Here is a 16,003-nt window from a genome sequence, read left to right on the forward strand (position 1 = left end):
CATTTTCCTTTTAGTATTTATTTTCCTACAAGTATCTCTTTTTTAAGATAATTTTGTTTAAGTTCTGATTGAATTAAAAGTATGTTTCACCCATTTTTTTGTAACTTAATTTTTATTTACAAGTGAAAGTTGAGTTAAATACATTTGGTATAAAAAAAAAAATAAGCACCTTAAAATTTGTAAAGAAATAAAAAATAAAAACTTCTAGAAAAACTAATTCAAGGAGCTTAAGTGGACTTTTTTTTATAGTATTCCGCTTTAATTTCTATTTGCATGCATTTATTTAATTTTATAATGAATTATTCTTGCTCTCTATTTTATTTTATTGTGAGTTACTCTTTCTCTTTATTTTATTACGTCGAAATTCATGTTCTCTCATTAACTATTTTTCCCTTTACAAAATTGTTTTTTTCACTTCTTTTGATTGTTAAATAGAATTTTTTTAGATAAAATAATATATATTTATATAATTATATGAAGTGTTTATTATATTACTGAGTGTTTTGATATGTATAATACTTTTTTTAAAATATTTTTCATATAATTTAATATCATTGAACAATATATAATGACTTAAATATTTTATTATTTATAATTTAAATTTTATTATTTGATATTATATATTATTTGCAAACATTCAAAATTATAATAATATATTAATAGTTTTGTCTCAAAATTAATAGATAATATTATCATTAAAAATTATAAATTATGTATTTGATTGTAATTAACTTATACCAATTAAATAAAAGAAAATTGAATTGACCTTCCTCAAGGCTTTTTTAAATGACATATAACTCCTCTTTAATTTTTAAGTGAGCATTAATTTTTCTTATTTATTTATTTAAGTAACACGTACAATTTCATGTATAAAATAGTAGTAATACTATTTATATATTATTAAGAGATGACAAATTATTAATGCAAGTATAAACAATTGGACGAGACTTGATTTCTTTCTTAATTTTAACTCTCAAATTATATCATAAATATCACGAGTATTGTGATTTAAAAAAGAGTTAATCACCTATACACTAACAGTGTAAAGTTTTTTTACACTGACAACTAATTATATATCTTAATTGTGTCATGTCACTGTTAAGAGTAAATATGTTTACAGTGACATGGCACAATTAAGATATATAATTGGTTGTGAGTATAAAAAGATTTACACTGACAGTGTATAAGTGATTAGCTCTTTAAAAAATATATTAACTTCAAGAAATAACTTCAAAAATTGGACTGAGAAATTATTATTTTTAAAATTGAAGAACAATGAAAATTTTCACAAAGAAATCATAACGTTTTATGTAATTCAAAAATAAATAATAAACACGTATATGATTGACAATTTGTAAATTAATTTTTATTTTTTTCAGTTAAACTAATGAAATTATTTTAAAAGATATGAGTACAATTTCTCCATTAAAAAATGACAAATTATAAAAAAATAACACATAAATAATTGGTTAAATTATACTACTCCAATTATAATAACAAGGAACGAGAATTTCAAATTTTGAATTGTGAAAGTTTATTTGCGAAATCTTGAATCTAAAACTGAAATGCAAAGACATTTTTTAAAACGATACATAAATGTTATGTACCTAATAAAAATAATATATATATATATATAAATAGTTGATTTGGTTCGAATTTCAAAATTGTGAAACTAATACTTAAATTAATTAATATCAAATTTTAATTAATTTAGTTTGGATCCAATTCAAATTAAAAGAAAATGAACTAATTTAATTATTGGATTTGGATAACTTATTTGTCTAATTGACCTCAAGCAATAATCACACCTAATTAAAGTAAATAAAGTTTTATGAGTCTAGATAATGACACCCATCCTCGTGAATACAAACACCAAAGGCAAAACATCTAACTATTAGTGATGAGAGAGATACGATTATCAAAGTTTGATACTCATTAACTCTATTATTAAAAATAAAAATTAATGAATTTATGATACTCATTGACTCATTTATAAATAAATAAAAACATCAATAAATTTATTTATGAGTGGGGTAAGGTAAACGTTTACACAAAGGTTACTGAAATGTTATTTATTAACTTTGACAAGTTATTAGTCAATACTTAAAGAGATATTTGGTATAAGAAATTTTTTCATATTTAGAAATTATGATTATTGAAAATCATAAATTTTTGTAATAATAATAAAATTTTATTTAATTGATTATATATATTTATAAATGTTACCTGAGAATAAAAAGTATTTATGTTATTAAATAAGTAAATTAAGATAACATTATATTTTATTTTAATAAAATTTTTCTTTTAATTTATGAATGTTAGTTTTCTATCTCTCTCATACGAATAATTTTTTAAAAAATCATGCAAATATCATTCCTAAAAAAATATTTTCCATGATTGTTATTTTTTAAATAGAAAATCAAACATTAAAAAAAACATTCTCACCTTTAAATTTATAAAATAGTATAAAATTTATATATAAAAAATATTATTTCAGTTAAACTTCCAAGCATAAAACATGACAAAAATAAGAATATGCAAGGCCACCATGAAAATGAATGATATGCGCAACTATTAAAATTTTACTTTGATAGACATGCTTATTAAAGGAGACCTCTTGACGCTATAGCTAGAATTCTTTCGACAGACTATTATTAGCCCTCAATTTGGCAAGAAAATCATGGGTCAAACTGGACAATGTTGAGTTTCAACTAACCACTAAATAAACAATGATACTTAATCTGAAAATTTTTAACATGTCATTGACTTCTTAATTCGTATTCATAAAATAGCATCTCCTATTTACCATTTTATAAACAAAAAAAAAGTAAAAGGTAAAATACATACTATTATCAATATTTATTTTTACCCTTCATTTAAGTCTTCATATATAATTATTGTCTATTAATATTAAGAAACAAAATTTTCAAAATTGTTGACCAGATATAAGCCACACATTTAAAACCATTGATAAGTTATATCACATTTTAAAAGTAATTTTTGATACATTTTTTTTTAAATGGGAGGGACCATGGCCACTCTAGGTCCTCCCTCCCTCTACTCGTGTTCTTGAGCAAGATAACAACTTGTATTTAATATATAGAGATTAATTAAAGGGATACACAATTGAGAAAATCATGATAGAATGATATATTGGATCAATATTAGAATTTAGAACATCATATCAATGTTTATCAATTATTATAAAATACTTAGCTTTTGTAGGCATCTTTATAATGAACCTCTTATCACAATGTTGGCCATATACTTACTTGTATATGACAAAAACAACTATTTCATCATAACTCTTTTTTGACACTATTGGCTCTTTGATGGAACAAAAATGATAGTTACCAAACTTATAAGAGTCTAGTGGGATCTTATTCTTTCAATTTTTGAAATCGTAACTTAATATTCATCAATCACAAATACTAAATCAAGACAAGGGATCCACTTACTCAAAATGTAAGTATATCTAGACTTATTTCACTCCATAACTCACGTTTTACATCAAATTTTAACGATTTAACCATTAAATTAAAAGTCCTTAATGCATAAGTCAAGTTTAAAAGTTTTAAAAAAATTTAAAAATTATTTGATGCTTTATTTTATTAATTCAAATCAACGTATGACATATTTTTATAATTATCTATCAATTTGAATTGATGAAATGGAGTATCAAAAATAGTTTTCAAACTTTTTTCAAATTTGCATAATTGATTTATGCATTGAGAACTTTTAATTTAACGATTGGATCGTTAACATTTGATGCATAACACGAGTTATTGAGTAGAGAAAGTCTAAGTAAACTTATTATTAAAATAAGTGGATCCCTTTCCTCTTAAATTAATTAGACCTCACATAAAAACATAACACAATTGCCTATTAAACTTGACCTAATAATTAGATATACTTTTATTGTGATTCCCAAACCTAAAATAGATCACATTATAAAATAGGTACACACAAAAAAATATGTTAGGTAATATTCAACTCATTTTCAAAAAAAAAAAAAATTACACCAATTAATAGTAATATGAATAAAAAAAATTCTAACATTCTTTCACTTGTACAATATTAATTCGATTTTAATTATTTTGAAAACGGCTTTTAGGTTGAACCATTGTAACCACAAAACATAATATAAACTCCCTTGTGCGTGGATGATATATTATACACTACATCAATTGTTACAAAAGTCCAACACTTGTGAACAAAAAGATTTTACTATCATATTCATCCTAAAATTAACGTGTCATATCAAATTATTAATGAATTAACCTTGTGACTGAGTTAAAACAAAGAAAAAGTAATCTAAATGACACAATATCCTAATGATATAAAATTTAACAAGAACTACCAATTTTTGCAAATTGTCCATTGTGGTGAGATACATTTACTTAATCAAATTGCCAATAAAAATAATTTCACTCAACTTGTAACTTTCCAAACATATAAATAAATAATATATACATAACCTTTTTTTTTATTTAAATTTTTATCTCAGGACTTACTAGCAAAAGAAATTGCTTTATTTGAATAAAAAAACATAATCAGTATTAGAATTTAAAACACCATATCACTATTTATCAATTACTATAAAACACTTACCTATTGTGGATATTTCTATAGTGAAATTGTTATCATAATGTTGATCACGTAGTCACTTGTGTGTAAAGAAAAACCCTTCCACTAGAACTTCTCTATGAAATTGCTACTTATTATCCATTCACAATAGATATTAAATCAATTAAATCAATTAGACCCTTATAAAAAACTTAACACAAAATTGTTTATTAGACTTGACCTGATAATTAGATATACTTCCATATTAATTCTCAATTCCAAAATAGATCACATGATAAAACGGGCTTACAAGGAAATATATGTCACATAACATTCAATTCATTTTCATAAAACAAAATTACACTAATTAATAGTAGCCTAAATAAAAAAAATCTAATAAATCATATATACGAGTAACAATTAAAGTAAAGATAAAATGAGACTAGTTTGAAATGAGACAATTATATTGGAAGAGAATCTCTTAAGTGAAATACTTGAAATTTTTACGGGACAAAATCTCATCTTTGATTTATTTAAACCCCTACTTTATAATAAAAATAAATTATACGCAATACTTTTTGATTGATTAAAATCTCATCGAGTGAAAATGTCACCAAAGAGAACTTATTTCGATTGCTCTCTATTCCATAATGTTAAAAATTTTCATGTCATTGAAGAGTGGTTGTTTATAAATACCTTACTCTCTTAATCCACTAAATCGACGCATCTTTTTAAAGACATAATTATGACGATCTAATGAGTATCAAAATCAATAATACTTCAGATATTATGACTCGAATGATGTTACTCTTGGCACACTAGAAAATGGTCTAATCCACTTTGTTTCTTAATCTTAACTTATAAACTTTTGGTATATTAAAAAGTCTTACATTATTTAAGAATCGATATAAAATATCATTTATAAATGTCATTTTACTTAAATCATGACATTTTTTTTAAATAATACTGTGACAATCTAACAAATATCAAAGCGAATAACAAAAATCTACCAAATTTTTAAGAGTCAAAACTAATATTACTTATAAATTTATCCTTATTATCTCTTTTAATTTATGATATAAGAAGTTATATAATTAATTAATTTTTGATTTTTTTTAAAAGAAGCATTTTACAAACTTAAACTACATATACTTTTATTTATTAATCCAAATTAACTATTTATATTCACCTCATAATTTAAAACATTTTCATATTAGTTTATATGTTGAGAAAATTGTGCGAAGTGAAACGATATCCATGCAAAAACAAGTGTTAGGTATGTTGGAAGATAAGTGCAAGCTCTGGACAAGTTTGACGCGGTGCATACATGAAAAAGGAGTTATCGATTGGGAGAGGCTGAAAAGCTGAAAAGCTGAAAAGCAACGACTATTACGATCCAACGTGCTTGTGGAAATTACCATTGGGGACGCACATAGATACCCCCAAACGTGTGTCCATTTTGGTTAGCCAAACAAAGCAAAGCTGACAGAAAAAGAAAAAAGAAAAAAAGAGAATGAAAAAGGAAGAAAGAGAAAGATCTTTTTCAGGCCACAAAGAGTTTGTGGCTGAAATTGTAGGTTGCTTCTGATGTGGCACCTCTACCTGCTTCGCCGGATCAACAACAAAACGCACACTCTCACACAACGTGTCAGTTGTCACACCCCTTCTCTCTCTCTCTACGCTTTTTCTCTTTCTCTCTCCAACCACTTTTACAGTTTTCATTTTTTTTCCCCTTTCAGACAAAAACAAAAAAAGGAGCTTTTTTTATTAACGAAATAGGGAAAAAAGGTAACGGAAATGTCGGAGGCTAAAGACCCGGCGATCAAGCTCTTCGGGAAGACGATCCCGGTGCCGGAGATTCCCGCCGAAGCTCCGGCCCTGTCTTCCGGCGATGTTGTCGATGACAGTGCTGAACAGAGTCACGCTTCTTCCACCAACTCTTCCAGGGAGTCTCGTACCAACAGAGATGCACCAGAGGTAGATTTGGATAAGGTGTGTGGATTTTTGGGGTTTCGAAATTTTTTATTTTGAGCGTGACTCTTTGTTTCAAATGTGAAAAGATTTAATGGGTTGGTTTTGGTTTGGTTCGGGCATTGAAGATTCCGTTGACTTGGTTTTTCGGCTTGTGTTGTGTTTTGTAAAGTTTTTTTTTTTTTTTCTTCTTTCACGGAGTTCAGTTTTTAATTGAGTGTCTGTTTGGGGTTGGTTTCAATCTGGGGAGTTAGTGGATGGTTGGTTTCAAATTTTCAATCCCCGTTAAGTGGTTCAAGTGTCATTTTGGACTTGCTGAAGCTTGATTTTTTGGTGGTTCAAGAGAATTTTAGTGTATGTTTGGATTGATTTATTTTGTTAATGAAAGGAAAAAGTGAGAGAAGTTTTGAATAAAAGAGGAAGCAATTATTTGATCTTGTGTGAGATAGGCATTTGGATTTGTTCTTCAGTTGTTTGGTTAGTCTGCCGCTACCAGGTTCTGAGATTGCTACATGGATTTGGCATTTTTTGAGAAATTACTCTCTTGTCTACTTTCAGTTTCCAGCTTTCCATATTTCAAAACCTTGTTAACTTCGTGCTTTTCAGTAGAGGAGTTAATCTATCTTTCTTTCTTTATATATCTTTGTGACGTTAAATCATTCATTTTTACAGGATTCTTATGGTTAATTTTCCTTGGCTATGTCAGTATGTTTGTGAAAAACAATGTTTTGTCTATTTGACTTTTGAGTTTTGTATGGTATTTGCCAAATCCAGGAGAAGAAATAAAAACTGCCATAGTACCATCATGAGTAAATTTCCTAAATTTTTTCCTTTGATTTCCTTGTTTGTTGCACTTTTGTTAATACAACATCTTGCTTTGCCTTATTTTCAATTGATTTTGATTTTCTGTTCTGTCTTGTAAAAGGAGAACTAGTTGTCTCCTCGTGGTTTCGACACCATTTACTTTTTTTGGCGCAAGTTTCCACTTTGAGCATGTCAATCATACAGCTTTCTCTTGGTTTGAGCCTGCAAGATGATAATATCTCCAGCATCAACCCTTTTAGGAAAATGAATCAACATGTTTGCTTTGCGGATAAAAAGCATTTCGAAAAGAGATTTTGACAATTGATGTTTCCTTGTGGATTTTATACAACCGATGAAAAAATGAGGCTTCAATTAGATATAGAATTTATTGACAGTGCTATGACTCTCTAGTAATTTCCCTGGTGTGTTCTTTGTGTAGTGCTGCTCTAATTTGTTTTCTTCTAATGAAGTAGCTCTCCTGAGGTGTAATCACTTTTTTCTTTTATATCTATGTTTTCTAAGTTTTTATTTTTTCAATAAAAAAAAAATCGGTTGAATCTTATTTGCTTGCAAATGGCACGAATGTGAAACAGTCAATTCATATTTGAAATGTTCTTTTCATAATATAAATATAGTGCTTGTAGTGTATAGCAACATACTAAGCAGGTTTTTTTCACGAATCCAGGACACATTGGGAGAAAAACCAACTGATAATAAGAAGGAAGATGGAGCCCCCACCCAATCATCAGAAGAGGTCACTAATCCAGATGCTGCCTCTGGAACCTGTGAGGAATCCATTACCCTGTCGACCGAGAGGGAGGCTACTCCATTGAAAACTTCAAAGACTGAAGAGGAGCAGGGTGAGACAAGTAATTCACAGGATAAGAACCTCAAAAAACCAGACAAAATACTACCATGTCCTCGCTGTAATAGCATGGACACTAAGTTCTGCTACTACAATAACTACAACGTCAACCAACCCCGCCATTTCTGCAAGAACTGCCAGAGATACTGGACTGCTGGGGGGACCATGAGGAACGTTCCTGTAGGAGCTGGTCGCAGAAAGAACAAGAATTCTGCTTCTCACTATCGCCAGATAACTGTTTCTGAAGCTGCAATCCAGAATCCTCGAACCGACTTGCCAAATGGGGCATACCATCCTTCCTTGAAATGCAATGGTACAGTCCTTACATTTGGAACTGATACACCCTTGTGTGAATCAATGGCATCTGTTTTGAACCTTGCTGATAAAACCGTGCACAATTACACAAGAAATGGATTTCATAAACCTGAAGAACTAAGAATTTCTGTTCCCCTTGCCAGTGGAGAAAAAGGGGATGATCAATCCAATAAATCCTCGATCACCTCCACAAAGTCAATGGAAGGAACAAGCACCAATGGACCCCAAGAACAAGCTATGCAGAATATTCAAAACTTCCCCCAAGTTCCCTTCTTTTCTGGAACCCCTTGGCCTATCCCATGGAATCCAGTGCAGTGGAGCTCACCAGTACCACCACCTGCTTTTTGTCCCCCAGGATTTACTGTGCCATTCTATCCTGCAGCAGCTTATTGGGGCTGTGCTGTGCCAGGCGCGTGGAACATCCCATGGCTAGCGCAACCGTCATCACCAAAAGTTGCAAACCCAAACTCTGGCCCTAACTCCCCAACCTTGGGTAAACATTCAAGGGAAGACAACATTCTCAAACCAAATGAGTCAGGTGGCGAGGATGAGCACAGCAAAGAAAACAACAAAGAAAAGTCCTTGTGGGTTCCAAAAACTTTGAGGATTGATGACTCGGGAGAAGCAGCAAAAAGCTCTTTATGGACAACACTTGGGATTAAAAATGATAAGGCTGACTCAATTCCTGGGGGAGGACTCTTCAAAGCCTTCCCTTCAAAGAATGATGAGAAAAATCATTCAGTGCAGGCCTCACCGGTGTTGCAGGCCAATCCAGCGGCGTTGTCTAGGTCCCTTAACTTTCATGAGACCTCATAAATGTGTAGCTTATAAATTTGTAATTGACTTGTGTTTTAGGTGCAGCAAACTGATTTGGCAGTGTTCAACCGGTCCCGAGGGAAACACAAATTGTAAAGCACTAAAGCCACATTGGTTCACCAGCCTTGTTTGTAAGAAGAGTTAGTTCTGTTGTCCGCCAACTGAAGAAAGAGCAGTGGATGGTTCTTCATGCATTTCCTTCCAAGGTGAAGGAGTATTCTTGTGTTTGCAGAGTATCTCTCCTATCATAGGTGACATCTAGGCAGTTTTACCCTCTTCCCTTTCATTCAGATGGTTTTCTTAGTTCATGTACATATACATATATATATATAAGTTCATAGTGAGATATAGTGAGTTTGTTTTCCTAGACATAATATGTATATAAATAAGAATGAGAATGAGAATTCAAATTGAACTTCTTCTTCTGGTTTCTTTCTTTCAGAATGTAATCTTAATGCTTTTCATTAACTAGCCAATCTGCCTTGGTTTATAGTCTACATATTACTATCATTAAATGAGAGATTTATTTGTATTAATAGAGAATAAGCATTATATATAGAAATTCACTTCATGTAGTAAAATGTTACCAACTCAAAATGGAAAAAGGGAATGTTTGCATGGCAATTGGTCTTCATCTCGTCGTTAGAGAAAAAGTCCCTTTGAAAAATTACTGACTTAAGTTTTATGGGTCCAACCTACTTTAAATGAAAGACAATATCCCCAAAGGCATCCCTCCATGAAGGGGCTTGAATCCTGACCACACAACAAATCAGAATGCCTTTATTTTTGAGGTCCAAAGGAATTGAAGAATTTATACTCAAGAGGGTGGGACACTCATCTTCCTTCTTTCTCTCTCTCTTGAAGGTAACCTTCTTTCTCTCTCTCTTGAAGGTAACCTTCTTTCTCTCTCTAAAGTATTCCTTATTGTAACTTCTTGGAAACAAATATTCGTGTTAGACATTTTCTATGGACGGTTGATTTATGGTAAATTCTACCGGTTCTTCCATCTGTTGTTGTTAAGGTAGCTTTTGCCATCAAAACATAACAAACTGGAATAAAATATCACTGAATGGTAAATTAAGCACTACCCATGTTTTGTCTGGCAATTGGCACTTATCAAAAAGAACATGACACCATTTTCAATTACGAAAATATTCTTATTCTACTTAATGTTTGATTGAGTATTTAGAAAACGAATAGAATAATACATTTTCTCTTCATATGTCATTCAATTATAATTATCTTTTAATAATTTATATTTTAGAAAATTACTAGTAAAGTGTACATTTTTCTCTTTGGCATACGCTAGTATTACACTCTCCATTTATTCTTAAATATATACTATAATTCATTTAACTTCATACAGTTATTATAAACATACTTTTAATTAAAATATGTGTTATAATTGTTTGAAATTTGCTAGATTACCCTTGACATCTTATTTTTATTTGTCAATTTTGATGCCGTAACCCTCTTTCAAGCTCGCCTTAAAGGTGCAGAACTCACCCCTCCACCATGACCTGAAAATTCATTAAACAACATGACTAGATGATCAATCTTAAATAACGCCTTTGCCTTTATCAATGTAAAATATGGAGTCAACTTGAATAAAATTTCAACAAATAATTATAAGAAAAGATGAATCACAGAGGTAAAAAGAAATGAATCAAGAAGGTAAAATAAATCAAACTTCTTGTATAAGTTAAAATTAAACATATGCACAGTTTTTCTGTCTAACTACTCCATGATCACCTGCAAACTTATAAGGGTTTTCTGCAAGTTAAGAATCAATTACTCATCTCAATTGAAAAGCACTCATAAGCTAAAAGTTAACCCAAACTAGACCACATTCCCGATGAATTATGCATTCTTAACTTTCTCTGTATTTCTTCTTGAAATTGAGTAGCATTTGATATTAATATACCAAGACCTTGTAATGCTTATGCGGAATGATGGTTTTGACAGTATTGCTGAAATGTGTCAACATCTTAGGTTATTGTCAACAAAAGCCCATGATTGCTAGTTATATCATGGCTTGAAACTTGTAGTTGTTTGGTGAGACTGTTAACTTGCAATCAGCTGAAATGTGAAATTCAAGCTTAAAGCTTCCATCTATATGTCAGCAATACCGGGCTTTTGGCAGTTTTGCAATTACATTACATAATAACATGGTTGTTGATTTAATGGCATGAATATTTGACTAAAGAATGACTAAACGAAGATATTATTAAAAAGATAATGATATTTATATTCATGACCAGACCAAATACCGATCCAATGCATTCTTTCAAAGCATAGCTGAAAAGATAATCGTTGACTATCATAACATGAGTTTTTGGAAAAATTATTTGATTACCGGTTAGATCGGATTGATTGAATCTTAAAATGAAAGGCTCAATTAGAATCAGACTAATTTGACTCGGCTTAATGGATCAAACGGGTTAGAATGCCATGTCGAATTCATGAATTTTAGGTTTAAAAGATATTAGGTTTATTTAGCCTCTTTTTTCTTTTGAATTATCCTTTTAATTTTCAACTTTATTAAAAGTTATTTTAATTTCCAACTTTTATAAATTTTCATTTATTTTACCTATTATTACTATATATATATATATTTACTAATATTAAAAACTAAAGTAAATGTTGTTTTGTTAAAAAAAAATTAAACTGAAAAGCATTTCATAAAATTAGAAATTAAAGACAAGGTTTACAAAAATAAAAGTTAAAAAAAATTACTACAATTTTAACTATTAAATTAGATTATTATTTTTTTTAATACTGTTTACTATATTAAGTCTACTTGTTTAAACTTTTTTTCTTATAAAAGTGTTTTTTTTTTAAATAAAATAAATATCGTTTTACATTTTGATGTATTTGTCTAAACTTTTATTTTTAAAATAAGCATTTTTTTTGCGTTTTTAAGAAACAACTCTTATTTGTTTCTTAAACCATTACTTTTTTTAAAAGCATTTATTTAGAAACACTTCTTTTTAAGTTTAAATAAACGGATCCATTACTCTTCTCACATTATGTTTCAATTTTTTAAAAAAAGAATGAAAAGCATGAATATATATCACAAAGTTTAATAGAAAAGTTTCTGGCCACCCTTGCATTAAAAAAATTGTAACTTTCATTTTTTTTTCTTTAAATTCTTTCGAAAAGTGATTTAAGAGGAATTATTTCTTCGAAAGGCAACCATTCATTCTGTCTAGACTTTTTATTTTATTTTAATTTATTTTATTTGTCACTCTATCTAGACTTTTCATAAGAAATATTGTTGCATACACCAACATTTCTATAACTTTAATATTTATCTTTTTGTCTTGGATTTTCTGTTCATTTTAGTCCCTAATTGAGAGGTACTGATGGTGACTTGGGTAGGAACATATGCGAAATGTAATTAGTTTGCAAAGGTTGTGCTAAAGTTTGGTGAATGAGTCAGTGATATATCTGCCAAACAACACAGCATTTGGTCCACTTTAAAATCAGATTGATTGAAGTATTGAACATGAACCATTTTGGCCGATAGTTTTAAACTTTTGAGACCAAACAATTTTGTTATTCGTCTTTATATATTTCCTTAAAGGGAATTGTATGATACATTATTTCATATTTTTTTAAAATATTTTTCATGGCTGTATGAATTTTCACATCGGTTTCACAAATAAAAAGTAAATGAAATTTATAAGAGATTTCTCCTTTGCATCAAATTATTATGCTAAAATGTTTAATTTCAATCTTATTTTTGAATTTAACCTTTATATAAATTATTATCACTTTAAGTCTATTATTATGATTATGTTTTTAATTTTTAAAATGCATTATTGTTAATACAAAATAAGAGTAATATTTTATTTTGATGCTCTCAAAGTTCAATTCTTATATGTATTAAAATAATATTTGGTTAAAAAAAATTAAACTCTGAAAACATAGATTAGTTATTAAATTAGACCATGTCTATAAACATTTTAAAAAAATAACAATATTTTATTTAACATCTAAAATTAACCTCTCCATATTTTACTCAAGTTAGACATCATTTAATTTTAAGCTTTCACTTGTGCTCAGGAGTGAAAAGTTGTTTAGAAATGTGACATTGTTAAATTTATGACTCATCACATGGCCCATCTTTTACACATGCAATTATTTTTTGAATATACATCTAATTTTACTTTCTTGTTTGGCACTAATATAACAAGTCAAACCAGATGATTGTTTTGACTGCTTTACGGAGTAAATAACTAAAGGTTTGTTTGGGTTGAATTTTGAAAAACTTAAAAAATTATGACCAGTTTTTTATTTTAAAATAAACTCACTTTGAACTTTTTTTATTCTATAAAAATTAACTTAAGTGTGTATTTGCTTGGTCACAATAATATTAGAGGTAACGATATTAATAATAATAATAGTGATAACAACCGTAATAATATTGGTGTTGATGATAGTAAATTAGTAATGATGTTGATGTTGACCGGATAATAATGATGATAATGGTACTATTAGTTGTGGTGACTATGATGTTAATAATAATGATGGTGAAGATTGATAATGTTAATTTTTACTTACATTCTAATACCAAATTTGTTAACACATTCAACTCTTTTCTAACTTTTGACTTATGTAATCCTCAATTTAACTTCTCTTTTGCAAGTAAAGACACTTTGGTTACACATACAGGGTTATACATATTTAATCCTCATTTTTTGTGATTTTTTGGATAGGTAATCATGTGGAAAGAAGTCATGTCAAAGAGAAGAAGCTCGATTGAATTCCAGTGATGCTAGCTGGCATTTTCAGTAGACTCGCGCTGAGCCCATATCTCAGCTCGCTCAGCGCAATAGATCAGGCTGAGTTGATGGAGATTTGGCATCGCGCTGGGCGTGTTCAATCACGCGCCCGGCGCGCCTCCCGTCATGCGCCAAGCGCGTATCGTAGCGCGCTGAGCGCGTCACTTAAAGAGTTGCGTGGCTTGATATAATTTCTGGCTGAGCGCGAAAGGGGATAATTTGGAAGGAGGGACCAAAGGAGGAGCGAAGTACAGGTCAAAGGGAGAAGCTAGGGCTCACCTCTTCACCATTGTTTCTCATTGGGTTTCTTCCATTCTTCCTCTTTTAATGTATCTTGCTAATCTCATGGACATGGATTGCTAAAACCCCTTTGTTGGGGTTAGATGTATCCAACTTGACTCTCATGTAACTTGTTTGAATATATATATATATATATCTTCTTCGTTCAAATGTTAGTATCATGTTCTTGTGCTTAATGCTTGTATGGAATGATCAACTATTACATGATTTGTGATTACTTTTGGTGTGGGAATATCATTGGTAATCTTGTTTGAGAATGTGGTACCTAGTAAACATGTGTCTAGGAATGGAACATGATTTACTTGTTGTTTGGAGCCCTTTTACTTAATGCAAGTGGATTTATTGAAGTATTCTAGGGATTGATATTTCATAATGAAACTTAGGCTCTTTTAACCAAGGAATTGGAACTAGAGTAAATTAGTGGGATAACATTAATGTTTGAATGGGAAGGAATGTTTCTTATGCATGAGATTAAAGTTGGTGAAGTCTAACCCTAACATTTCATTCATATAAGTTAATTTTCAAAACTACATTCCAAGTGTTTGATGAAAGTTCACTTTAGTTCATTTGCTCTTTTTAACTTAACAATTACAATCCATCAAATATGAAATCATTCTTTAGTCTGTATTAGCTTTAATTCCACATATTGCCATTGTATTACTCAAGTCCTTTAGGAAGAACGACTATTACTTCTACTTACTACTTGTGCGATTGGTTCGCTTGCCATATCGGAAGAAATTGTTTAACAAAAATTAATACCGATGATACTAATAGTAATATTAGTGGTATTAATAATAGTAATAGTTGTGATGATGTGAATAATTATTATCAAAAATATACAGTGAAAGTTTGTGTTTTTTAAAATTAAAAATCAAGTTTATAAATATTTTTTTGCTTAATTATGAAAATAAATGTAAAAATATTTTGAAATTGAATTGAAAATCATTTCAACTTTATTTTTGTCAAACTCTTGTTTTGAATATTACACTTGAAAACTAAAAACTTTTTACCACTCCAAACACATCCTAAATTTTTTACTTGATAAATAGCGTGATAGATAAAGTTTTTTCTTTTTGTCAATAGTGAGATGAGGTTTTTTTTAAAAAAAAAATAGACGGAGTAGAGAAATATATATATTTTAAAATAATAATTACTTTAATATATAAGTCTTTAAATGATTTTTAACGTCAAATTGATTATCTAATATTATTTTTAACCACAAACTAATGATATTTAGTCTTTTGTTTGGTGGAAGTGATTTAATAGGGAGGGGATAGATTAGAGTAGATTAGAGTGAATTTGAAAAAAAAAAAGACATCTGTGTTTATTAGAGGATATTTAAAGAGAATTTTGAAGAATTAGAAGTAAGTTGCACATTATAAAAATACCCTTTCCATTGAGGGATTCTTGTGGATTTTGAAAATGGTGTAAAACTACATAAAACAAAAAATATTAATTCTAATTATATTATAAAATGAGGGTAAAATAGTAATTGTAAATATCAAATTCACTATATTTCTTACTTAATTTCACTCTATCAAACAACTACAAATTCTATTCTATTTCAATCAATTTTTTT

General features: G+C 29.2%; 1 protein-coding gene across 3 annotated transcripts; it reads left to right on the plus strand.

Annotated features, from left to right (window-relative positions):
• The first annotated feature begins 5,897 nt into the window (after positions 1–5,897).
• Positions 5,898–9,759, plus strand: CDF2 (cycling DOF factor 2). 3 transcript variants are annotated; one of them, XM_020364447.3, is made up of 3 exons: positions 5,898–6,213; positions 6,306–6,558; positions 8,027–9,759. In XM_020364447.3, exons 2-3 carry the CDS (start codon positions 6,364–6,366, stop codon positions 9,335–9,337), a joined length of 1,506 nt encoding a protein of 501 aa, XP_020220036.1. In that variant the 5' UTR covers positions 5,898–6,213; positions 6,306–6,363; the 3' UTR covers positions 9,338–9,759. The 3 variants fall into 3 exon arrangements, with proteins under 3 accessions (XP_020220036.1, XP_020220035.1, XP_020220037.1); XM_020364446.3 differs by lacking the exon at positions 5,898–6,213 and having other exon boundaries at positions 6,220–6,558; XM_020364448.3 differs by lacking the exon at positions 5,898–6,213 and having other exon boundaries at positions 6,220–6,543.
• The last annotated feature ends 6,244 nt before the right edge of the window (positions 9,760–16,003 follow it).

This window comes from Cajanus cajan, chromosome 4, assembly GCF_000230855.2.
Source record: "Cajanus cajan strain Asha chromosome 4, NIPB_CcT2T_4, whole genome shotgun sequence".
NCBI lineage: Eukaryota > Viridiplantae > Streptophyta > Magnoliopsida > Fabales > Fabaceae > Cajanus > Cajanus cajan.

Excerpts from the sequence above, each read along its gene's own strand:
- CDF2 (XM_020364447.3), top strand. The coding sequence starts at position 6,364 with ATGTCGGAGGCTAAAGACCCGGCGATCAAGCTCTTCGGGAAGACGATC. Across the intron at positions 6,559-8,026 it reads CAGAGGTAGATTTGGATAAG|GACACATTGGGAGAAAAACC; the intron begins GTGTGTGGATTT and ends TCACGAATCCAG.